Genomic DNA, 27190 nt, shown 5'->3' with positions numbered 1-27190 from the left:
CAGCCCCGGTGCAGCACAGAGCTCCCAGTCAGAGCCGGAGCCAGAGCCCCGGATAAAGTGCTCCGCCGACTGGAGATAATTGAAAATCCAAAAAGACTCGGGCTAATTTGATTACGCCAGGCAATCGCTGAATTGTTCCCATTATTAAAGGGATTTGATTATGACATGAAGTCAAGTAATTATTGGTGCCGAAACTGCAGGAGCTGTCCCTTCTGATGAGGGCCACTGCTACAGGGAAACAATGGTCCCCGTGTGTGCGCCTGGTTTGTGACAAGAGCGAGCATGAAAGTAATTCATGTTCAAAGGAAATTAAAGAAAAACAAAATGTCAGTTGTAATACTCCTTTAATCCTCCGCACTTTTTTTTTTTTACAAAAATGATCCTTCCAATTTGACAAGAAGTGAAGGTGTTGATCCACTTATTGTTCAAATTAGATTAAAATTTCACACTTTCAGCTCCAAAAGACATCAAGAAGGAAACTATTTGAAAAATTTGAATTTGATACCCAGAAATCCTGAAATGTGATGTCAGTAAACCGAACGCAGCACTGTGGAAGCTCTTTTCTGCCGATGTGATGAAAACCTTAATATCTCAAGATAATGAGGTTTTTAACTATTTTGTTATATGTCATTATTTTACATTATTTTATGCTGCAGCATTTTGAACTATAGTTGAAGTTTGTTTGAAGAATGAAGATTTTCATTGATTGAATTTCATTGAAGAATGTTTAAGATATTTCAAAGTTGCAGAAAACATAACTGGACAGCTGACTTCCCTCATTGGTCAAAATTTAGTATTATCAAAAATAACACTCAGATTTCTGCACTGAGCTTTGATGCAGCAGGACAGAGAGAACATTTTGAGAGAGACAGTTTTTATCTGTAAGACAGGATTATATTTTAACCGGTTATGTTGGATTATCTGAATCAAACGAGAAATATATCTGGGAGTCTTCTGTGCAGAAATGGAAACTGAGGCCATATGGTCACTATATAAACTGAGAATAACAAGGGAGCAAGGACGGATCCCTGAGGTTCTCCACAGGAAAAATGAGGTTTTCAAATGATCAGTCTCCTTTTAGACTGATAAAAATGAGCTGATATGCCAACCCATCGCTTAAGACATTCAGTTAAAATCACATGGTCAAAAACTATAGTAAAATCTAAAAGCAATAAAACTGATGTTTGACTGTTGTCAGCTTCTAAACAAATATCATCAGGAGAGCTGTCTCAATACTGTGATCCACCCTGAACATTTTCCAAGGGCACTTTTGTCCATTGTTTTGTGATAATTCATCATTTCACAACACTATTAAATCTTTATTTTGAGACAGTCTGTCATTATAATGACTTATAGGATCTTTTTCTTTCAACACATTAGTGTAAATGGACTAGCACACCCACGTTTAGTCATACAAATCACAAAAAAGTATTTGATCAGATGTTGCCAAGTCATATTTTGTTTTAAGGGCTAAAACTTTCTCCGACTTCAGTCATCATATCATAATCGATGTCTTGCTCCATGCTGCCAAAAGTCAACATGAAGACGGCTTTAACTGACTGCCACCAGACACAAGAGTGAGAACTGATGTAAAACGACCTCCATTACACTGATCATCAGCTGTGAGATACAGTTATGTATGTTCAAAAAAGAAAAACTGCAGTACAAATAGATAAAACAATAAAACTACAGCGCTGCTCAGCCCGATGTATATTACATTTGTGAAGGCAGCAGTATGGCTCTGCAAGCTGTTTTTTAATGGATTTCTGAGAGCAATGGGCACAGAAGCAAACCTGCAGCCGAGCAGACTGTCGTGCAGTTTCTGAAATACATCGCCAGCTTTCGACTTTTCACAGGTTTTAACGGCAGTAAGAGGGGGGGAAAAAAGTGAAATTGCAGCAGTTTTAGCCCTTCACTTTTGATTCATCACTTCCTGAGGACGAGGCAGCCCCACCGACAGCAGAGTATAATTTGGGCAAATAGAGTGAAACTACAGCGTCTCACTTAGGGGACGAGGAGGAGGCTCTTCTCTGTTTCTGCCCCACTTAAGTGATTTAGGCTGATGGGATGGGTGTGTTTGCGTGCTGGTGCAGCTTTTGGCTCAACGGCAACAAATCTGTGTTTACTTGCAGGGGGACGTCTCCGAGCCGGGACAGGTGAATAAAGGAAAGTTCAATAGTTCGACATGCTCATCATTCTCGCCGTTGCCTCCCCTCGTTTTGCCCGCTGATTTAAATATCAGCTGAATTCACTGAACACTCCCATTAAGGCCAGAGACAAGTCGTGTGTAATGTATGCCCCCTCATGCAGCTCCCTCATATTTGCCACACACACCGCCTCTCCTTCTCCTGCCTTTGGGCGCTAAATTCATATGAGGGATTAAGAATCCTTTGTCACTGGACCCCATTGACATTTGAGTGAGCATTAGTGAAATTATAACTGCATCTGGACAATATCCATCCACGTTTTGCTCCTTGTGTGACGACGGGCTGCAGGGGGGGGCGGGGGGGAGGCGGTGTAGCCGCACGGTGCGACCAGAAGGGAGCAGTCTTGTGCCTGGGAGTGTGTGCGCGCGCTTCTGGTGTGTGTTTGTGAGTCTGTACAGTACATACACACGGGGTATGCAGAGATGGGAGTGTGGAAGTGTGAAAGAGTGATTTTGTCCCCTTTGTATCTCGGCGAGCGGCGCCCTTAGTTCTGCTTGGATGGAGGTATGAAGAGTCACAGTGGGGGAAAAAAGGCGCAGCTCTCTTTAAGGCAGGCTTTACCCACTCGAGTGTCCCCATTTGAGACACAGTGCCCAGCTTATCCCCCCCAAAGCACCTTTGACTAGGCCAGCCTCGCTGTGCTTCCCCCCCCCCCGTTTTAGCGCCCACCCCACCCCGTTGGCCTGTGTGCGCGAGGAGCGAGGGCACCCCGACCAGCAGAGATGACTCATCCTCAGCCTCCTCTATCTCTCCCTCTCTCCTTTAACCAAATTTGAAAGTGACTGTGTTTGTAATTCACCTCTGCGCTTGAATAAAGCAGCGCTCCAATCCAAAATGAGCTTTATATACTGTAGATGTGTGATGGCTGTTTGTGCTCCCCTGTCCTTAGTGGCAGCAATAGAACATGAGTGGTTTGAGGTTTATTTATTTATGCCTTTCAGGCTCTCCTTTCCTCTTCATTTTGGGGCTAAGAAATGGCAAGCAAGTGCCGCTGAGGCTGCAGAGATTAGGTTAGCATTGATTGCTTTATTGGTGTGGTTGGATTGTTTCGTATCTGGGAACATTTGATGTAAGCACAGACATTTGTCTTGTCTCGTGCTTGTCTCTGTTTCGTCGAAAGATCATTCATTTCTCTCAGTGCGTGGGATTTATTGGTTATACAGAAACAGGGGGAGCAAATGTTTTTCGTTATGTATTTTTTCAAATGATGAATTGAGATATAAGTCCAATCTCTGGCCCTGCTATTATCACTCTCATTGGAACTGTTGCAAGTAATGTTCCAATTTTAATCAACACCTAATTACATCCAATAATGCACATGTAGCTAATCGGCAATTGTAATTACTACGTATTCCAGCCTGAGAGGTCTGACTCACTCGGCTGCTGCTGCACACTTTTGGATGTACAGCAGCATTGATCATAAAAGTCAATCATGACACACATTATAGTAACTTTTTTATGGGGGCTCTGTGACGTTATGCAATCCCTCCTCCTCAGTTTGATGCCCATTCCTTTATTTATTGTGCTGAGCTGGTGCTATCCCCTCCAGACCTCATTGTGGATGTGTTTGAGCGCGTCAATACCATACTCTTTTGGCATCAACCATCAATAGTCCGCCCATTAAAATGTGGAATTGCTTAACGCAACACAGTAAGATGCATTTCTCTGTATGGAGACGGGTATTTGCAAATAGCCCTCAGATCAATGGTCTTTTACTGCCTTCTGAAACCATTGTCTGCAAAACAATTGGAAATCTTTGGGAGAGTATAGTGGGGGCAGCGTGAGAGGAGCTGGAGGAGGCGAAGCATCCCAGCACAGCGGCGAATTAATTACCCTTGTGAAGAATGAAGGTCTGTGAGATTTGCTTTTTGGGCCATTATCAAGTGACACTGCGAACGATTGTTTGTCCCTCTCTGGGTAATGTAGCCCAAACAATGGCTGGCCCAGGCCATCATATGGATCATTAGCAGCTCGCCGTGGGACCCCGTCCTACGAAGTTGCCCTTCCGGGGGGCTGAGGGGGGTTGCTGGGTGCTCTCCCTCCTTCTCCCTACCAGGGGACAGACAGCTGACAGCCCACAGGAGGAGACGGGCACTGGCTGCCGCTCATTAGGAATGGATGCACTCGAGTTGGGTCGTCAGAGCGAATCCCAGCGGGCGGGAACGTGGCTATTACTGTAACTGTTGGACTGCGGAGGGACACCAAAGCTCATGGAGACACCAGAGAGACAAGATGGTGCCCTCAAGTCCAAATAACAAATGCCAACAGTGTGTTTTTGTGGATGGATTTTTTTTGCTGTTAGTGAACAGTTTAAAATAATGAATTGCTCCTAAAAAGGAGATTCTTCACTCTTAAACAGATGCCATCAGTCTGTGGTGTTCAGTGTGTTTCAAGCTTTTCCTGATTCATTTCATACGCGCCCCAGAGGAGAGGACTGACTTTTTCCTTTCAGTCAGAGATGGATGTCAAAATACGTCAAAAAATATCTTGTTCAAAATTTCAAACACTGGGATCAAATACAAAATACTTGTAAGAGAAAATGCATTTAATAAAAATACAAGCAGGCCTCAATATATGTTTGACCATAACCCGCCTACTGTGAGATGAGCTCTGTTAATTTCTTGCAGAGCTTTTCCATTTGCACTTTTGGCCGCACCAAGTCAAACCCAGTAGACCCGAGGCAGACCCTCTCTGGAGAGCGGCCAAAGTCAGCCCGACCCACCTCAAAGTGGGCTGTCATGACGTCTCGCCAACCCGTGGCCCCTCGTCCTTCAACGAGGGAGTGCCACGAGAGTAAACTCTGTCACGGAGAACACAAATGAAATAGCAGTTCAAAATGAGTGTGTTGGTGTGCGTTTAGCAAAAGATTGCGATTGATTATGTGTAATTGTTGTGCAGTTTTTTTACAGATTAAACCTGGGGATAAAAATTTGAGAATATTTGTGCAAAATTAATTTTTTGTTTGCTCCTTTAATAAAATGACCTAAGAATGGGGCAAAGATTTGCAAATTGTCTTTGGCACTGAATTTTTGAATTTACCTGCAAAATTAAAACAGTACAGCAATCAGTACCGGTCCTCTTGTAGAATAAAATAAAGATAATATAATAAAATAATGTTATATTGTAGTTTATATCATCAAAGTTTGGTGCACTCGCAAAGCTGTTTTTATTAAGTATTTTAAATACATAAACATAGTACCTGAAGGTATTTTGTAACAAATAGCATCTTTTTTCGACCCAGTGAAATACATATTACAGAACACTCAAGATTTATTAAATATATCTTTTAAATGCATTTAATTGAAGTACTGCCCATCCCTGAAACTAGTCGTAAGGCGATGACATGAAGCTCAGCAGTGTGTGTAAAGGAGTGTGTAAAGCCCCCGATGGTTTCCATTCTGATCAATTGTACGTTGTGCTACTTTGTATGAGGCACTGGTGTCCCTGTGTCTACAATTGACTTTTCTTATTGCTGTTATACATCATTGCAAACTTAGTTAGTCTAGAAACAAGCTTTAGCTGTTTGATTCCATAGGACTTACGGCAAAAACCTGCTGCGAACTGTATCAAGGATGTTCTGGTTGCTGTGTGTGACAGTGTTATTGGTCTGTGTTGTGTTTATCGTTGCGTCCATTTCTCCCTTGAGGAGGAGATTTTAGTCTGATTGAGATTTTTCACTGCTTAAAGGTATAATATGAAACGTTTTCTTTACTCATATAAGCATAATTCCTAAGAAGTGTAGAAGTGTGTGGTGGTGGCTGTACCTGCAGAGATCCAACCCTCTGCCTGTTTTTTTTTTTTTTTTTTTTTTTGTTATTTTCTCATTATTTTACTCTGTTCGGGATGCTTTACTAACCCAAAACGTCAGTATTTGATGTCCTGTTGTCCGTCTGGTGTTTTTACTAACAGCTCAGACAAATCCTACTAATTCTCTCTTTAAATAAAAGCCTACTAATTTATTATTTAGTTTAATTTACTAATGCAGGTAGCTTCCCACTTAGGTCACATGCAGTGTAAAATTTTGATCATGCGCATGTGACATGAAGACGAGAGTCTTAATGTAATTATGAGCAAGTGTGTAGTTCAGTAAATGTACAGTTTCTGATTAAACCAAACATTAATATGTCAAAGATAAATAAGACATATCATTTTAGGGTGGATTCTTTTTCTCCAGCTGTCTGTGTCTTAATATAACCTCATTTTGGCTTCTTCTGTGTGTAGAAACTGATCTGAACACAGCATTTTTTACCTTCGTTCCTTCACAAACGAGCAGAGATAACAAATGTCACAATTTAAGGCTTTTCCACCCTCGAGGTTATATCAGCGCTAAAACAAACAGGCTAACAAAATGAATAAATAAATGAGTAAAACAGTTTACCTTGAACCCGTGGTCCAATTTGTTTGTCCAAACAAACATATAATTTAATTCCATTGCATGTTTTGAATGTAGTGTGCATTGCAAGAGAAACACATTTCCCCAGCGAAATGGGAAAAGCACAAACAAAATTGGCAAGGTGCTGATGGATTTTATGTACAGAGGATGCATAATGCCCCGTGTCAAAAAAGCAAAGTGAAATTTCCTGTTAAATATGCAAAATCCCGGCTGTCTATTGAATGATAATGGCTCGGCACCTTGTCGCTGGGTTGCTGACTCCGTTGGCTGCGCTTCAAAGGCCTGTTGACTAACTTTGAAAAGACCTTGTGTTTCCTGACTCTGGGCTTTCTAAGATTGGACAAATGCAGCAGAAAGAGGGCTGTACGAGTGCCAGTCACGGCTTCCCCGAGACGCCGGAGGGATGTCAGCCTTTGAAGTGATAAAGACCCACTGTTTCTCAAGACAGCCGTTTCAATATGGCCGGGCTCTGTGATGCGCTCATGTTTTTTAAAAATGACCGTGTTGCTTCTGCGCACCGTGCCTTTCTTTAGGGGGGGTCACATGCTGCATGAGTTAAACTCTTAACAGTTTCTGTGAAGTCGGGGTATGTGGGTTTTAGCGTGCTTGTGGTGTGATGGCCATAAGTATGTGGACACCCTGGTGTCTGGGGCTGCCTTTAGTTACAATGAAGGAAGATTTTAAAGGTCCAGTATGTAAGATTTTGGTTGATCTGTTGGCAGAATATGGTAGAAATGTAATATTATATCCATAAGTATGTTTTTATTAGTGTATAATCACCTAAAATAGGATTCATTATGTTTTTGTTACCTTTGAATGAGACATTTATATATTTACTGTATAAACTACAGTATTCAAATTGCAAATTCTGTGTCTATGTAATCATATTGCATAGAAATAATGGTTCAAACTCCAGCAAAAATGCAATAAATTCCAATCACAATATCTCTCATAATAGTTTAAATATTCTTTTTAGTTGCACATCGTTTAGCCCTGTTTTATATTTTTCTACAGTAGCCCAGAATGGACAAACCAAACAGGGACTCTAGAGAGGGCCTTTTGTATCCCAGTGAGTGTCACGGTTTCAGGTTCTACTACTACACACTTGGATGAAGGCCTTTTTCTAGTTTTAAAAAGTTCAGTGCACAAAGCCAGCTCCGTAAAGAGACGGTTTTCCCAGTTTTGTGTTGTGTTTTTCAGCTTTTCTTGTAGGGGGGCTCCAAGGAAGAAGGGTTGGGAACCGCTGTGTTGGAGGCCCCCAGGCAGCAGGAATCTGCTGATGAGCCCTGACTGAAGCCCCCACCCACCCATCTTCTACCCTCTGTGCATTGCGTATATCCTGTAGTCTCAAATTACTCCCCATCAAAGACACAAGGTTCCTCTACAAGACATGGCCACAAGAACAGATAATAAAACAGGTTGAGGGTTTCAGGTCCTGGGGCAGTTGCCCACTTTGCCTGGTTAGTAATCCCACCTTGCATCCTTGGATCTACTTGAACGCCTCCTGTGAGCCAAACCTCATCGGTGTTGGACCTCACTAATGCTCTTCAGGAGCAAATCCCTGCAGCCAGGCTCTAAAATCCAAAAAGCCTGAAACCAGAAGAAGCCGTCGTAGCTACATTTTTTTCAACCATCATGTTCAACAGTAATAAAAGCTGTAATGTTTACACGTCCACACACTTTTGGCCGTGTTTTCCGTGCCGCTAATTCATCATCATCATCAACAGGCGTCACCGCCGCGTCCTGATTTCGCCAAATCCAGCCTGCGCTGCGCGTTGTTCAGCACCCCGCCACTTGTTATGTCACATGTGTAAAGGCTTAATAAATGGTGTGTGGAGCTCCACTTCATGAAAAATGGGCTGCTCCGTGTAATCAATGCGGGAGCAACGCGAATCCGGCTGGCCATTATTCCGTTGGCCTAATCATTTGAAGAAGCCGAGACAAACTACCACCTGTGCTCTGAGCATTGATCATGTGTAGGTATTCTATTAAATCTAATAATACACTTTCTTTTGGCTAAATCACCCTGCACATTTCAATACCAAATGACTTCTGTTCATTCTATTAAAGTGGAACTACTCTCAATTATGTTTCATAGTCCTATTGTCTGATACTAATGAAGATGAAACACTTTCATTTTTCCACTTAATTAGTTCATATTTAACAAAGGTGCTGTGCCATCAGACTCCAAGGAAGGAACGCTTTTTCTTTTTCTTTTTTTTTTTACACCCCCCCACCTTACTCCACCCCCCACCTCTGTTTCTTTTTTGCCTCCAATGCATTGAAAATAATCCTTTTGCTTTCATCCGTCTATAGAAATTGTCTTTCTGTTTGTATATTTTTTTTTTCATTCCAACACTGTTTTAATTGAATTCCTCAAAAGAATCCACCTGATCCTCATTGCGTTTTTTTTTTTTTTTTTTTTTTTTGGTTGAATGAGCTTATGCGTTGTGAATGTACTGATACTCCAGGTCCAGTTGGCAGGCAGTGCCAAGGACAGCTAATTGAAGGTGAATTGATAATGCCCCAGCTGTCTGTGTGTTGCAGCCTCATAGCCAGTCTGCTGTGTGCGTCTTTGATAAGTAATTCATCTGTTTGGCCTCGCAGCACTGCCTTGTTGCTTTCATGTCACTCTCTCCCTCTCTGTCTGTGTGTGTGTGTGTGTGTGTGTGTGTGTGTGTGTGTGTGTGTGTGTGTGTGTGTGTGTGTGTGTGTGTGTGTGTGTGTGTGTGTGTGTGTGAAGCCTTGGATGCTCCATCCCCCAGGCTATGTGTCTGTAGTCATGGTCAACAGGGGGTGAATCCTCTGCTCTCTCTGCTCTTGCACTCTTGGTCTCTGGGTGGCATTATAGTACTTCATCTTTCTCTCCCAGGCTTCATTCTAATTGGATCCACTCCCAACTTGCCACACACAAAAAAAAAAAAAAAAAATCTCTGCAAGTCAGCCACCTATCCTCTCCTCCTCCAGAGTTCATCTTCAGAAAACAATCCACCAGCGAGGCTGAGACGCCGACTGATGTGACACCAAGAGGTGCGGCTCGCCAGGGGACGCCGCGTGACCCGCTCCCCTGTCGCTTTAAAGCCAACTTCTCTCCCCTCGCGTGACCCCCGTCGCCGGGCCCCCGCCTCTGTTTTTGCGGCGCGATTCATTAACATGTTTGAGGTGGACATGGCGGGCCACAGAGCGGCATCTGAATCAATGCCCTCGCCTCCCAATCTGCCCTTTATCATGTTAATATGATTTCCATTGATGGAACGCTTTTTCAAAATGGCATCCCTCTATGGTTTTACATATTGACTTTTTAATTCATGGCCCTCAGTGCCGCATCACTCTTGTTGTGCCGCCGCTGCAAGAACGCTCCCAGATCAGAGACGGATGTTGCTTGAGTGTGGAATTGACTTCAGGGCAGTGTTTTTTATTTTCTTTTTCTTTTTTTTTCATGTTTTGTGCAACTGCATGGGTGTGTGTTTGTGTGTGTGTGTGTGTGTCTCCAGCTCCACCCCTTTCTCTGTGAACCACTGTCTCCCCGATGGTGTGTGTGTATTCTCTCGTTAGGCCTGAGCCAAAAAGAGATAAAACAAAAAACAAAACTCCACTTCAGCTTCATCTCGCTGGGGCGATGAGTAACTTGCCTCTCTGCTAATGTTCTCACCAAAATACAACCCGGCCTCAATAATAATAATGTTTACAGCTTCTCCCAATAGCCAGTGGAGAATTGCCTGAACCTGTAACATAGCTATAACAGGAAATAGAGAATTTAATGCCCCGCAGAGTTACGTCATACTAGCAGTAAAATACATATTTTATTATATATTATGCAGACTGAAGGGTGTATTTTCGTATTGTGGCTGTGTTCTGAAGAGTTCACTGGCCTGTTAGGAAGACAATTAAGAGGTTTAGTTTTGCATGTTTAATTGAAACTGGAAAAAGTTTCTCACTGGTCCTGGATTATCAAGAGGAGTCTGAAGCTTTGCACGAGTTCTTCCAGCTTGTTTCAAACATTCATTCTATTAGATTTTTTTTCATGCATCTTTACATGAGACTTAATATTTTGCAAGTGGTTCTTGAAAACAGCTAAGACTTATTAAAGCTCCCAGAAAACAGCTACTGACTATTGCTTAGGCAGCGAGGGAGGGACTTGTTGCAGACACTGAGTAACTGATTGCACCGTGCATTAGCATTAGCATTAGCCCCAGTTGGGGGGTGGAACCAAAGTTAGCGGTTAGATGAGTTACTTTAACAACACGTAAAGTTAAAGTTACTGTATTCTGTCTGTCCATCATAAAACACTGTAATCAATTTTCCAATCCAATATTGATTAAAAATACAATTTTTGTCCCATCAGAGTGACAAAATTACTTAATATTAGTGTATAATTAATTATGTAATATATTTCCACAACCTCGTATTATACTTTTAATCTGTCTCTCTTTAAAAATCTTAATCAGAAAAAAAAGATTTTGCATTAGAAATAGAAAGTGATTGATTGAAGATAAGATAAGATTAAATAAGACAAACTATTGATCTCACACCAGGGAGATTCACTCGTTACAGCAGCTCAAAGATTGAAAGCACAGGTAGAAAAAAGCGAGGGATAAAAAGAAATACAAAATTAGGTAAGGATAGAATAAAATATGAGAATAAAAAAAAATTAAAAATATGAATTAAGACACAAACTATACACACCTTTTACATATACAAACATGGAGATTGCCGCAGAATAATTGCAGTGTTTTTGTACACACATTGTGTAGCATTATATCACGGGAGAAAAAAATATAGATAAATATTGCCATGACAGAGACTTACAGGATACAAATTCATCATAAGGAAATTATTGCAATATATAGGTAGATGCAATCTTTTTAAGTACGCCGAGGTAATCATGGAGACTTTCTCTGAATGATGATGAGCACCTTCATACAGAATTAATAAATGATTCCATCGAGTTATTTCTTCTTTTCCGATTTGGTTGCATCCTTAAAATAGAATCTGCATATGAAGTCAGTCTTGTTTCACAGATTGCAAAGGTGTGAATTCACTTTTATCAGTGCCTCAGTTTTATTAAATGACTTTTTAGGAAATTCTGCTTCAGTGATTTGATGTTTGATGTCAGGTGATGTCAGAGTGTGTTGGGCATCAATGATATGATGATCCTGGCTCCTCCTACTTCATATGTTCTAATAATAATAATCTTTATTTATAGAGTGCGTTTCAAAATTCACATTACAAAGTGCTTCACAAAGGGCAGCAAAATACAGCAGACATGTTCGAAAGTCAGATAAGCTAGATAAAATAGTTCAGTGCAGCAAGAATAGGAAAATAAAAACAATTCAAAACAGTTAAAACTTAGATAAAATCACTATATTTAAGAGTCCCCTGGCAGGACACTGAATCTGCAATTACTCCTGATGTGGTCCTGATGTCCTGTAGGCAAAGAAAAAAGCAAAGTTACTTTAGACAAAAGTGAAAAACGACAAAATAAAAAAGGAAAAATAGAACTGCGGTTGAATTGCCAGCCAGTTTTCTGATGCTTTCGAGAGACATCAAATAGCCGCCGTAAACTTCATCGCCACCAACTGTGAGCAACAGTTGACTGCTCGTATATGAACAATTAAATGGAGATAAAACCATTGTCAGTGCACCAACATTTGATGCACAGTGATTCAATCATCCAATCGCATGCACGCGTCGGATCATAAAACGTCTCATTTACAGTGGCGGCGGCAGCAGCCAGCCAATCGTTCTGTCTTTGCTTTGGCTGTTGACACTGAGCTTCAGCCGCGTACGTCTGGGGTTCCTCGGTGGAGAGCCTCACAGATCTACGTTGAGCTCACTGATTAAGCAATGGCTCTTCTCTCCATTTCAAATGACAAGCTGCCAGGGACTTTGGTTTTAAATTGTGCAATTAGTGATCTGGCATGCTTTGCTTGGCTTCAGTCAGACTCAAATCCCAGTCCAGGGCCTCGCCGAAGCACAGTCGACAACACATACTCCAGGAGCATTTGTCAGACAAATTCATCTGAGCCTCCACTTCCACTCCGCTCTCTGAGCACACTAACCTCCCTGAAATGTCAGCCAGAGTATTTACCGTCTCACCGGTGGGTAAACAGTGGTGATCCGGGTTCAGCAGCATCAGATTTACTGTGATTCTTCTCAATCAGAGCAGATTGTAAATCACTTTTTTGTCTTCTTTTTTATGCAGATGCGCAAAATTATGTTGAGTTTGCACCGGCCTCTGCAAAACGTGGAACTGCTCCTGATATTCAGTGTATAAAAGTGATCTATTTCCCTGCAGTCATAAATTATAGATATATTTACATTTACAATATCCACCTAGGACTGCTATAATAAATCTACATAATCTTGTTGGGTTTACCGCAGCAAATATATAAATTAGGTTACTCGTTTTAGGTTGCAAAACTACAAACCAGCCACCTCTTGATCATTATGTTGGCTCAAAAATGAAAACTGGCTTATATAACATAATTATTATTGTACTATATAAATAACCTAAGCTTGGATAATATTGGGAACAGCTTAGATAATAGCCTTAATATTTAATTTCCTCCTTTGAAGTCCCGGCTGGGTACATTAAAAGTTCAAGAAGAATATGGTAAAACTTGTCATCACCACCAAGATTCATTTGAACATGTATTTTTAATAGACTCTTGTAGGAGTCGAATTTCCACTGCTCTGAGAACTGCTTTCATTTCAGCAGTAGTTTGTTTCATGTCTAAAGCCGAGCATCAGGAGTCTAGCATCTGACCAGCTGGGATTTAATGTGCCTTGCTGATAGATGAAAAACTTGCTAAGTTGCAGAAAAAATATTCAGAATTACAAGTACCTTTCCCCTCCTCCTCCTCCTCCTCCTCCTCCTGCATCCAGAAGTACAGCTGGATACTAAATATCATTTTTCTGGTTGGCGGAAACGACACTCATCTGCAGAAATGGTATTATCTGCCATTTATCACTGCTGTATTTGCTGCGGTAATTAACTTTTTAATGCTGGGGAATTTTGATATCTATTACAAATTAGCACTATTTTTCGTGCTTCTCATCGGGGACACAACAAACACGAGACGTTCAACGCATTAGAATGCAAATTTTTTCCCTCTGCAGCTTTTGTTCCGTCGCACTGACAACTGTTGGATCGGCGCGGCGAGCAGAAGCAGCCAAACAGGATGTTCTAACATCCATCCACGGTAGATGCAAGCGTCCGCTGTGAGAGGAAATAAAGTTGTAGGAATCATGGCCTACAGTATATGTCCCAATTTTCGGTTCAGGCTTTCAAATCTATGAGAGTGATTTTACTGATGATCACTTTTTTCCCTGAGGAACAGGAGCTGTAAATGTTAACAACACTGAGTTTTTAGAAGCTGGCACGGCCTGAAATCCCATCTCTCTGCCAATATATCTTTCTGCTGTTTAATGTGCTTTAACCCGGCGTCACTGGCAGTGATGGAAAGTAACTCTGTGCATTTCCGTTTGTGCTTGTACTTAAAGGTTCTATATGGGACACTCACTGCCACTAGCTGTCGCACTGGGGCAGCGGCATGCCGCGCCAAAACAGATGTGCATGTCGGCTCTGCAAAAACTCCATTTACCGAGCAGGTCATTGTGCGGCACTCTTTATTCAGACTCAACAGACACAAAATAAAACACATCAAAAGCATCTTTGTAAAATGTTCCAAAAATCTTCAAATCTTGTGCAGTCAAAAATGCACACCTAATTAACAGGCTGCAGTGGCTGCAACTTAACGGAGAAATCTGAAATATATTCACTGTAATAAATCATAAAATACCATGGTATGTTATCAGAGATTTAGGAAGTTGAAATACTTATTTCTCTGACAACAGCAGCACAGCCACAGTGTCCTTAAAATTTTATATGGTTAAATTGAGCAATTTGTTAATGGAGTCTGGCAGGCAGTCACTGAACTCAAAGTCCAGAGTGATAACGGGCATTAACAGACAATTAACAGTTATAAACAGCTGTGTCTGACAGCGCAGCGGAAACGATCCCTACAGAGACCTTTTCTGTTAGCAGTCTTTTTGTTTAACCAGAAACAGCTGTTCTATTGTTGTCCTCAGAAGCCTCCAGACTCCGTTGACAAGTTGACCTCAAACATCATCGTAAAACACGTTCCATTCAAACTAGACAGACAAAACAAAACTCACCAAAATGGTCTTTTTTTTAGTCTTTCAGCTGTTTCAACAATCGCCGACTGTGATTTGGTCGAAATCATACAATAAAAACATTTCAGTTTGCATTATTCCGGATTACCTGTCCAACAAAGTTTATTCAGATTCTAATATTAATTGTCACTACATGCTACAATATTATGCAACCCCTGTACATGTTAATGCATCAGTAATCATAATAAAATAACACTCTATTACATTTTGATGCAAACATTAATGCATTTTTACTTAATTAGAGTTTTGTACACTAATATAGACTAACCACCTAAAGCCAGTGACTCCTACGTTCTGTGAGGTAAAATTATTGTTTTTGTCGACGGAGTCTGGTGGCTTTGAAGGGACCGATATATAACGTCTTCAGTTCCCCATCAGAGAGGGCTGTCAGAAAGGCTCTGTCTCTGCAGGGATCCTTTCCATAATGTTGTCAGACATGTAGAATAGCAGTCCGAGCCTGTCAGTTGCAAAAACGCCTTTAGCAGATGTATTTTGACGGGTGCATTTGCCCCTAAGGATTTCATTGCAGCCTGTTTCGCGGCTGCCAGCTGAGGTGATCTACTGGAACTTTTTGTAAGTCCTTTTGAGATGTGAGATAATTTGCTACATAAATGAAGTCAAGCATTATTGAGTGATGAGAACAATGCATGATTGAACAGTGAACATCAGTTACAAGTGGTTAAAGTGTGAAAAACTATTGGGAATCACAGCAGGTGTTTTTTTTTTCATGACACCATCATGCCATAAATGGCACCGATCACATCCATTAATCAAGTAGCTCACAACACTCAGACATTCAGGCCGACCACAACCATTGTGTACCGTGATGTAATATCCCGAGCCTGCATGTTTCATCCACACGGTCCCACCATGGTAGTTTGCTCTTCTCCCAGAGCTAACATAGCAATTACAGGCGCTGTCAGTCACTGTCAGATGTGGCATCGGTGATCAATCCAGCCCATTGGACTCAGGACATTAGACATGAACATACATGCAGGGGAGTTAAATCCTCCCCCGGCTCCCCGGCCTGCTGTTCAATCAGCTTCCTCCGCTGGGACCGAACTGGGATCCATTTTGTGTTGCAGGCTGCTGTTTCTCCTGCTACTTCTCAAGGAACATCTGTCCATTTCCACCCACAAAATCCCAGCTATCCCCTTTTCATACATGAAAATTCAACATTTTTGCTGCTATCAAAACTGTGTTTGACATTGTGCCTTGTGTTTCTGTCCATCTTTGTTGTTGTTTTTTTCCTGTATCATCCTTATTCTGTTAGATAACTCGCCAAATGCAGTAATGACACCTTTCTACACAAAACAATGGTTCTGATTAAAGATAGATAAATACATTTTCATTCCAACCGTCCGAAACATCAAAGTGTAATGTCAGGTTTTGGTGTCAGTCCGTCAGAATGAATCCGCGAGGACTTCTTTTTACAACTGCCATGTTACACTGGCGCTCAGCGCCAATATAGGAAGATTTCCAAGGTGGAAGTGGCAAAAATGCAGTTGACCAGAATGCACTGCAACAATAAAACATGGTAACTGTCCCACTGCAATGCTACACACTAGTAGCATAAAACCTGTGTTAATTTGCTTTTTTTTACATTTAGCACACAAAATTTAATGCACTTTCCTGTTTTGTTTCTCAACATCACAGGATTCAATATGTGCACATCATATTAAACTTCACAAAGAAAAGGTAGTATTTCTACCAGGTATTTTTGGTATCACAATCCCCCCTTTTTTCAGTTGTGCATTGCATTGTGGGACATCAGTGTACACCAGCCTACTGAAATGTCAAGCATTTAAGTCCACATACTGGCATAACCAAATGTAGTGAATCTTTTGACTTTTTGTGTTAATGCACTGCATGCTTACATGACATTTAGTTTGTAGAGCTGAGCTGAGACCTACAGCAGCTGTTGTCTCCATGATCACTTCACACAGATCTGATGGAACCTTCCACACATTAATAATAATAATGATTATCATTACACTTTATTAAACAAGGACCATGCACAAAAATTCATCTTTTGTAATGATATATCAATGCCTCCAGGATTTCACTGGCTTTTTGGAATTATTGTAGGTATAAAATGCCTGATTTTATTTCCATTTTCATAAAAGACTGTGCTGCATGTTACAATTTTTAGGCATTTTTTTTGCAATGAAATTTTGGAGCAAGTGAAAATATAAAAACAAATTCTGTTTTGAGTGTTCCAAGTAACTTTACTTAAAAAGCTCAGGGTTAAAAAAAAACATCTAATAAAATATTTGTAAATACACCTGGGGGGTATTCCACAAAGAAGTAGTAGAAGTAGAAGTTTTGGAGCTCAAAATCAGTCAAAACAGCACAAAATTCTCAAATTTAAAGTGCACACAGCATTAATAAATATCAATAACACTGATGAACCTTGTGTTCCTTTAAGAACCAATGACAAAACAAACAAACAAACAAACAAAAAATTAAATTAAAGTCAGATCATTCCAGCATACATGTATGATATTTGCACCGGGGCTGCTGTGATTGGTGAAAAAGTTGCAGTGATAGACAAAATCGCAATGTCATGCAGAATTCATGGAGATTGCTTGAATTTGTACGACTTGTTCTGATCTTAACTTCCTGTAGGGACTGAAGTGGCTTTCTTGAGAGACTTGAGAATTGGCGCCACCTACTGCTTGTGCTCCAAATTTGGTTAAAATGTGCAATACATCTGGATGGAAACAGCTACAGAGCCCTTAACATATAGGTCTGGTAAAACATTTGATGTAAACAGTTTCATGCACATTATCTGATTAGCCAAAATGTAGAGTTGGGTCTTCAGGGGGCTGCCAGTGAAAGCACTGCCCATCTACCCCCAGATGTCCTCAGCACACCCCTGTCTGTTAGGATCAGCAGGAAATCAATAAGTGAAATAGAAGCAGGGGAGACGAGTGGGGAGACCAGAGGAATAACAGCAACACATGATCACAAAATAACTGGTGGTTCGTACTGAACACCACGGACGGATGAATATAAGAGTATCTGAGTTTTTCCTCTAAGTGCACAGTTATCATGGTGTCAAACCTCTGAGGGGGAAAAAAAGGCATAATAGCCCCATTCTTAACTTTATTTCATTCTGTGCATGTACATTATTCTCATCCGCCCCTGTCGACCTCGCACAGCACAACAGATAGAGATCTATAACTACGATCGCCAGTCTGGAGGGAACCAGGGGGGGAAAAGGGCTTTGTTAAGGCTACGGGTCCCCGCCTGCACGGCTGCACTGCCGCGCTCCTGCATGGGTAAAGAAACAGCCATACACACTGACCTCAGAGCTGTTGTTTAATCACCAGGGCATTTTAATGGCTTGTCAGAGTAATGAAATATGGTTGGAGGCTACCTGGTGCAAACATTACGATAAATCCCTCTCACACAAGCCTACGCAGGGCTTAATGGTTATAAATCATCACTTTGGGGAGAGAAAAATGACAGCTATTAAAATAATGAATGGGATGATTAATTTTTCACATTAAAGATTAAAAGCTATGAGAGGTATCATCAGATATTTGAGCCGCCGTAAACGTTTGAAAGTGAGAGCTTATTTTCCGCACTTTATGACGCCCTCCGTTTCTTCACTGTCATCCAAGTTTCTGCCCCGTTTTTTTTTTTTTTTTTTTTTTCCTTCCCCTCCTCTTTTTCTGTGCACGCCGGCTGGGTGCGCCCGCCAACACAGGCATTCCTTACACCTAATTTGTGCTCTTGTAAAAGTGCTCTGAGGAAAAGCCTTGAAGAACACTCATTGCTTGAGGCAGTACAGGACCCTCTCAGCCTCTCTGCAGGGGCTCCTCAAGGCTCTCACCGACATTATTTCATACCTCTAAAGCTGTCATACCTATAGCCCTTCACAAGAAGAATAAGAAGAGCTGGCCACAGATAGTTTGCTTTGTTTTTTTGGGGGTGTTTTTTCCTGCTACATCTGCTCCGTTGCTAGTGAGAGCTGATTAGTCAACTTTCTGCTTCGAAATGCATGTCGAACAAAGACAGTATATAATAACACATGCTCACTGAGCTGGCATAAATCCCCATGTATAGACAAACTATGGCAAGCTTTCTCTCTTCGTCAGATGGCTCCCAGGAGAAGGTGTGTTATTGCGCACTTCCAGGGGACTCGCCGCGTTGTTCAGACATATATCACCCAAATTGCGCGGCGAAAGATTAGAGGGGAGAAGCATAATTAGAACATTAATAACCATACATGTTAGGGAACATAAGTAATTGAGTTTTTTTTATGATGAATGGGAATGTAAACAAAAGGCAGGAGAGTGAGAGGTTCAATTAGATATTCCAAGCAGGGCTCTGTCTCAGCAGAGACGTGAATGTAGGCTTCTCCCACTGTTGCCCAATTATTTCTGTGTTCTCAGGCAATGATAGTATTGCTTGTCCATCTGCAGCCTTCAAAGGGATATTCAAATCGTCTCATTGAAGCAACGGCTCCATTTGTTGGCAGAGAATAAATTGTTGGCTGGAAATTTTTTTTTTTTTTATCCGCTCAGAGCAAAGCCAGGTATTTGTGCAGCTAAAGTTATTTACAAAGTGGTGGGAAATTTAAACGACTCCTCTGGCGTTTCCGCGTGCCTCTTTTTTTTCTTCTTCTTCCTTTTGATTTCTGCTTTGTGTGCGTGTGTGTGTGTTGTGTGTGTGTGTGGTTTTCTTTTCTGTTTTCATTTCACATGCTGTCACCGGAGACACGCATGATGGCCGCCCACACCTCCTTCATGTTCTTCCAGCTCTCTTTTTTTTTTGCCGTCTGCTAATGATCCAGGGACACCAAATAAAGGGCCACTGAAACAAAATGGCCACCTTAGCTGCCCACTTATATCTCAACCCTCCCCTCTCGAATCAATTCTGACATTTCATTCTGCCCTTATAGAAGGTAATGGTGCATTCAGAGGTTGTTACCGATAATGTTGAAACGGTATTGCTTGGTTTCATTGGATAGACGTACTGTAACCTCTGCAGCAGGATGGCTCCGGCACCTCTCCCTCTCCTCACTGTACCTTCTGTCTCGTTGTTTTCCCTCTCACACTGAGACAACGCTGGTATTTACCGGCTCAAATATCTCTTTTTGCACAAGTGGGAGCAGCGTTTTTCATTTTCTGTTAACAAGTAACCAACCAGTGTTTGTATTTTCCTCCCACTCTTGTGTTCACACAACATGAAGTGAAAACACCCTTTTAAGTCGGCTAGTCAATATGCTGTTTCTAATATATTATTTACTGCCTATGGGCTGTATATCAGAATGCGCTAAACAACTGTTTCAGTTTTGCAGTCATAATCATGTAGAGAGAAATCACAGAGCCAGATGTCTGGCCCTCGTTTTACAGCATTTATGTTTTCCTCTGAGTTTATGTAAAATTCATCCTTCCCTGTTTTATTTATTCCCCCGTTTTCACAGACTCAACAATTAGTCAATTCCCAATCAACAAGAGAAAAGAAATTGCTTTTAATTACTTTTGATAAATGACAAATTGTGTTGGCATGGCTCCCTGCAAATGCTTAATCAGGTGCGGGGCGGGGTAGGGAGGCGGGTACTGGGAGAAAGGATTTCTGCCGGGATGAAATCAATGCGCTTTCTCCGCGGTTCACCGGCTGGGCTTCTGGGCAACAGCCAACCTGAGGCCTGTGAAGATACACAAGTCAGCAGAAAAAGCAGCCGCTGCATGAGAGCAGTCACACACACCGAGGCATAAACATGCTGTAACACTGGAGCGCTGTATGTATGGGCTGTGGAGCAGACGTGTATATATGTGGGTGGTAATGTTCGCTCACAAGATGAAATGTTCACAGACATTAAGGCTGATGTACTTTCAGACTCAATCATGTGCTCATTTAATCAAACTCTTTGTAACCAAAGTAATAAAGTCACATAATGCTATTACTTCAACGTAATAACACCTTTTTAAATTGGTTGAAAATGAAAAATCTCATGTACAGCTAACAAACGCAATTTAGAAGCTCTGCCGTCATTATGTCTTTCACCACTGAATCAACAGGGATACAAGAGGATTTGACAAATTCTCAATTATTAAAATGCCTTTAATGTCACAGCATGGTCATGTTAGACCTTATAGCAGACAAACTACGAGGAATATTTCACTATAACTATGTCAAACAGTATAGGTGTTATGTTTTGCCTCGCCTGGGTGCGCATATGCGTGCATGAACGTTCAGTACCAGCAGGGGGCGATAATGACAGGAGGAAAGGACAAATGTAGAAGAATGAGAGAAGGTCGACATAGGGTGAAGGCTGGGGTGGATGGGACTTTCACACAGGTGGACAGGGTTCAGTGTGGAAAAAAAATAATCAGCATTGAATGTTTTACGTAAGTTTTGTTGAAACAGACATTTCAGATTTTCAAAACAGATATTTATTATTTCTAACTTGACCGCAGAATGAGAACACGTGTAGTTTTCTCACCTCGGTGAGGCTAAACGTGACACTGTCGCAGTGGACCAGCAGGTCTGCTACATGCTTTGGCGTGACACTGGGGTGCGTCTTCACAGTTCAGCTGCCAGGTTTGGTATCGTGGTGCCTGTTCAGAGACCAAAACAAAAACCTGCGGCACAGACGTTTAAAAATTTTGTGCCTGTTGTGTGTGGATTAAAGTGAGATGCCTCGTGTTTATCAGTGTTGCTATGTGTGTTTGGCTTGTTCTTGCTGTTTCCCTCAAAATCAAGTTTTTATGCTAAGCTAGGCTAACTGCACCTTGACTTCAGCTATGCATGTATGTGGTTATCAAATTAACTCATTCACAAACGCCACCTCTTTCTTCTGCACTCAGTATTTTAACCACAGCTTTATCTTTCTCCTTTCTGCAGGTTTTGTCAGCACCTGTGGCAGCAGCAGCGAGTCGAGTGACCCAGCTTCAGCCCGACCGGCTTTACCTGTACATGGAGACCCCCAGCTGGGCAGGTCAGTCTCTTAACAAACCCCTTTTTCAGCCCCTCGTGTCCGCGTCTTGTCTGCACAACCACCCCTGCTTTGGGTTTGTTTTCTGTGGGTGAGCCATGATGGAAAAGTTTACTTTATCCTTCTGGGTTGTTGGGTTGTTCACGCTCAAACTGCCCGAACGCAAGAAATGAATCAAAACGTTCAATTTGCTGTGAGATTCCAGAGAATATCTGGCCGAGAATCCATTCAGCCCGCACAGAATCGCATATTTTTGTGATTCTCTGCTACTTAAAACTCCCAAACCCCATTAACAATGATCAAAAATCCAGTGTAGATACAAAATAATGTATGATCTGCAACTGCAAGGGATACTCGCTCCTTAATTTTACTCGAAAACCTCCAGAAAATAGAAATACTGGTGTTTGGATTCTGAACATGGTGAACTTGCCTGAGCTTTTTGTATCTTCTGTGGCGTTCACATCCATTTCCTTCTACTCATGAATCCATATGTTGCAGATATCACATCCTCACAACTTAAAATTATTTAAGTTGGCTTTTTCTTATCTTTAACCATCCTGGTTAAGTTGAAGTTAGATCTAGGAAGAGAAAACAACTTAATTAGGATTAAAGAAAGATAGTTTTGGTTACAACTCTATTCTGTTGTGTTTAGGGAAAGAAACAGTTGTGTGCCATACGAAAGAGCAACTCTTTATTTAAAGTTGAAAAAGCATTGTGGGCTTGCCATCATTTACAATGATTTTCAATGATTTAAAAAGATTCTAGATAATAAAAAGTACACGATAAAAGAAAACAAGCAGATAAAACAAATATAAATGCAGTTCAGAAAAGATATGAGATACAAAAAACAATTCAAGTAAAACAGGTAGAAACATTTAAATTCACCAAGGACTGCTTAAAGAGAAAGAGAAACTAAATGCAGATTTTTCAAGATCAATACAAACTTGCAGAGAAAGTCAGTCGTTGTGTTTGATGTTCTCCAGAGGATCAAACTGTAGTCTGACGCAGAGTTTTTCAGCCTTTTGTAACTCGAGGCCCGCTTCTGAAGGTTGAGAAGTTTCTGAGGACCATCATCCCTAATAGATGAGAAACAAAAATCTAAATGCAGCAAGAAAAAAGAAGCAAAATTAATGTACTCAGGGTCGTATTTCCTTGCCGCATGCTTTGGAGCTTTTATTGTTGCGGGGTTGTCTCTTTCATCACTTTTTACCTCCAAAAATCGATCAATTCTGTGCCACTGTATCCATGGGAACAGTCGCAAAACATGTTTGTCTCTACCTGATGATGCGCCGAAATCAGCATGGTGGTATTAAAATTTACGGGTGACCGAAGTTCTGCATTTAAATTTGATGATTTTCATTTATTCTTGAGCACATTTAGATATAAAAAATGACTAGATTTGACTAGACTAGACTAGAAATAGGGACATTAGTTACTTCGTCAGTAGGGCTCTTCTCTGATTCGCTGCGATCAACAGGCAGAATCAGCACACACGTCATTTACTCGCAGGGAAGTGACGTCTTCTGCGGTTCGTACCACTGAGCAGGACAGATGGGAGGGGGGTGTATGAACAAAACTTTGAAAAAATGTTTATGCATGTATTATTTTAAAGAGTTTGCTTCTATTAAACATATTTCTTCAAGCACATAATTGATTTCTAAATACTTTACTGGAAGGGACACGTCCCCTCCCGTCCATCCAGCAGTTCAGCGTCACGCTCCTGACAGCCACAGCTGCTTGAGGTCTTTGTCAGTTCAAAAGTAAATATTGAAAAAAATACGTTTTTTGAGCATATGAACGACTGATGCTGTTGTTTTTCTTGGAATGACACTTTCTTTAGATGTCTTGAATTTCACCTCCACTCCCACACACGCTTCATTCGGTAGTGAGACTCACATTTTCGGTATTTTTTATTTATTTATTTATTTTGAGCGGCCGTGTTCTCACCTGGCCTCGCTCGAGAAGCTCCCAGAGTTTGAGGAAAACGGCTTCACGCCCTCTCGCTGTGGATGCGCCCTCACTGTAATATGGCCTGTATGTATGCACGCCTTACTCTCCCCTATCCGGCCATATTGCGCTAATGCGTGCTGGTTAAGTAGCGGAAGACTAGAGAAAGACTCTTATCCATATGCCTGAGAGCCCAGGAGCCGGCATGATCTCTCCCCAGATGGAGTCCTCTGCCTCCCCGCTCGTCCTCCGCGGAGCCATATAGCAGGTGGCAGCGAGGATCAATGGGCCTCCGCCATTACCTCCTCTCCACTTCACATCTCCAGCCTCATCTCCAGGGGGGGCCCGCGGGGCGCACGGTGCATCTAGCTGCAGCACACCGGGAGAAATAGGGACGTTTTCCATTAGTCTAATTGCTCGGTTATAGTTCTATATTATTGCCGTGATCACCACTGTGGCTTGGTAATGATGGACCTCCCGTGCCCCCACGTATAGCTGGTGGGTGTTATGTCTCCCCCGTCACCGCCCATTGAAAACTCCACTTGCAGTGGGTGTAGGAGGAGAGAAGGAACTTATCGCTGAGAAGAAAACAGGAGGATAAACAACCAAGGAAAGAAAAAAAAAGAGCTCTTCAAATGTTTTGATGTAAGAGTTTAATCAAATAGCCTCAGCTATTTACATTCTCAACAGGTGCAGCATTTGGCTGATTTATGGAATAAACACTGGAGTTCTAGTGCTTGTTCATTTGCCTCCACTAAAAACTGGCAATATGGGGCTAATTTGCAATAATTTGCTGCTGCTGTGGCCACTGGTTAAGAATGTTTATATAATCATGATATAATAAGAAAAATGAAAATGAGTTTTTCACGCAGTTCGGGCCCTGTCAAACACAGCTCACGGACTCGCTAAATGATAATTACATTCCTCAAGCACAGTATTACATTTTACCCTCTTACACGGACTTTGTTCACGGTAAATGGGGGGGAGTATTATTTTCATTCTTGGGCGATACGACCCAGCATTATTCCCACATCTGAGCTCGCTCAGTACAGTGGAAGGTTTTCCCCCCCATCAGCGATTACACGAGAAGTCTTCCATCAGTCAGCAGATGAGGTGAGGATTATAATGAATTAATTTACCCTCCAAGACTTTCCTCTTTCTGTTTATAATATCCCATTTGCATAAGATGGTCTCTCATGATCGAGACATTGGAAAAGCTTTAGTTTAAGCTGCCGAGGACTAATCGCTGCTGAATATTTCACAGCTGACCTGTAGCTCTCCCTACAGGTCAGCACATAAAAGCTGCTTCCTGTTTTGGATTTCCTCTCATACAGTAGGATTGTTACTGATTATCTTGACTCTTATTCCTTCGAAGGAGAAAATCCTTGGCTGTGATTCCTGTTTTTTTTTTTTCTGTCTTTTTTTTTTTTTTTTTTTTTTTTACAGGTGTGGGTATTGATCTTTGCCTTTGCTGCAGGGGAGTGTGTTCACTTAAAAGGCCCACTGATGTAGCAGAGCTTATTAAACAAATAGGCCAGAGAACAAGGCCACAATCGCTTTGAATCATGGAGGAGGTTGCCCCGTCTTAAAGCACCACTATATCAAATATGAAACGCTCTGCTAACAAGGTGTGTAATCTATTTTAATCAGATCATATTTTATGAAACAAGGAGAAGGTTGAACTTAAGTAAGAGAGAAAGATGGAGATTCCGGGGGGGTTGGGGATTGTATTTTGAAATTGGATGTGACGGCCAGGGACCATGACTCGATTTTACATGCATGGCTTTATAATGAAGCCACGCCAAATGGTCAGTTATGGTTAACTTTAGGGGGAGCCGGAGCCTTTCTGCTGTAATGGGAGGCTAATTCGGGGGCCCGTGACGCCTTGACAGGCTGCAGAGCGGAGCCGGAATATGGATAAGGATGTACGTTAGAGGCTCCGGGGCTGAAGCAAAGGTCTGTATTTGTCTGCAAATTGCCAGGTTGCCTGAGGATATAACAGGGTCAACGGCAGCGTGGCGCGTTTCCCTGACGGTGTCACAGACATAAATACGATACAGAAACACACTCAGACGGAGGGACTCGCTAACTCGCGCAGGAGTGACTTCTTGTTGTCATCGCATTTCAGGCCATGATCCTTTTTATATGTCTTTACACTGGCTGGGTTCATAGGCGAGTGTTTTCAATCACCCTTTTTTTTTTCCCCTCTCTTGCGCCATAAATTGTTTCAGATCCTGTGACACTAGACTTGGTTATGAATATATGAATATATATACACTGTGAAGACCTTAGGAAGCTCCACTAGTCAGACAAGGTAATGGATAGAGAGACATTATATACTGCTCTGGGAAGCACCACTTGTTAGCAAAGCTCTGCCTGGATTTTAATCATCGTAAGAAAACATTTAACAACAAATGGCTGCCCACAACACTAAAAAACACATCAAACTTGAGTTTTAACTTGAAGTTGACAGTGTCGTACAGTTCCCCTTCTCCCTGGAAAAAAAAAATCCCCTGCTATTATGGTAAATGATCAGAGAGAGATATTATATACTGCCGGGAAGCTCCATTATAGGAAAATCTTTCCCGGATTCCAGTAATAACAACACTCGAAAATATGGTTATATATGTAATACATGGTTTGTACAAAGTCTGTGCAAAGTTTGGATAATTTCAACTGTACAACCACAACTTTAGTTACAAGAAAAACATATTAAATATGACATTTTGTTATATTAAACTTCCCAACACAAATGATTATTCCATTAATTCATGGGTTCAGCTTTCCACATGTGAAGATTTGCTGCTTTTCCTTCTGATTATTTTAATAATTCTAATTATTTATGTAATAATGTGTCAGTGTTGATGGTTGGTTGGACAAAAACAAACATTTTGGACTCTGGGTCATTTCTTACCATAAGTTTTTATTTTATTTTTCCCAACATGATGGATGCAGGAAACTGAATGATAATGATATTATTTTATTTGTTTTTACAAACCAAACAATCAGAAAATAATCAGCAGATTCAGGGTTGCAACTATCGATTATTTTCTTGATTGATCAGTCAGGTGTTTAATCCATAAAATGTCTTGTTTTGTCCACAACCCAAAGTTTACAATCATAGAGGTGCAAAGAAACAAGAAAATAATCCCATTTGAGAAGTTGGAATCATAGAAATTGCACATTTTTACTAAAAAATGATTCAAAACAATCACTCATTAAAATAGTTGGTGAGTATTTTGATATTTTTACCTATGAATAATCGATTAATCTCTGCAGTTCTGCAGCAGATGAATCTGAATGAATCAAATAATAATCAGTTCTGTTGTTAGTTCCACCTCAATCAGCTACAGCTGTAAAATCCTGCTTATATATTAATGCATGCATCATAATCATCTAATCAGACCACTTTACTGCACTGAGTACTTTTACTCTGAACGCTTACTTAACTACATTTTCCTGGTCTTTCTTACTCGCAACATTTTCAGTGTC

General features: G+C 41.2%; 1 protein-coding gene across 4 annotated transcripts in view; it reads left to right on the top strand.

Annotated features, from left to right (window-relative positions):
* LOC146309109 (RNA binding protein fox-1 homolog 3-like) overlaps positions 1 to 27190 on the top strand; it is a 520112-nt gene that overhangs the window by 244104 nt on the left and 248818 nt on the right. For all 4 annotated transcript variants that reach the window (XM_084743796.1, XM_084743798.1, XM_084743794.1 and 1 more), the window contains exon 5: positions 21661 to 21754. In XM_084743796.1, coding sequence (XP_084599922.1) covers positions 21733 to 21754 — 22 coding nt within the window. In that variant the 5' untranslated portion in view covers positions 21661 to 21732. The remainder of the gene's footprint in view (positions 1 to 21660; positions 21755 to 27190) is intronic.

This window comes from Lutjanus erythropterus, chromosome 19 (assembly GCF_056507025.1).
Source record: "Lutjanus erythropterus isolate fLutEry1 chromosome 19, fLutEry1.hap2, whole genome shotgun sequence".
NCBI classification, from domain to species: Eukaryota; Metazoa; Chordata; class Actinopteri; order Lutjaniformes; family Lutjanidae; genus Lutjanus; species Lutjanus erythropterus.
Note: the sequence above shows the minus strand (reverse complement) of the source record. Positions and strands in the feature narration are given on the sequence as shown.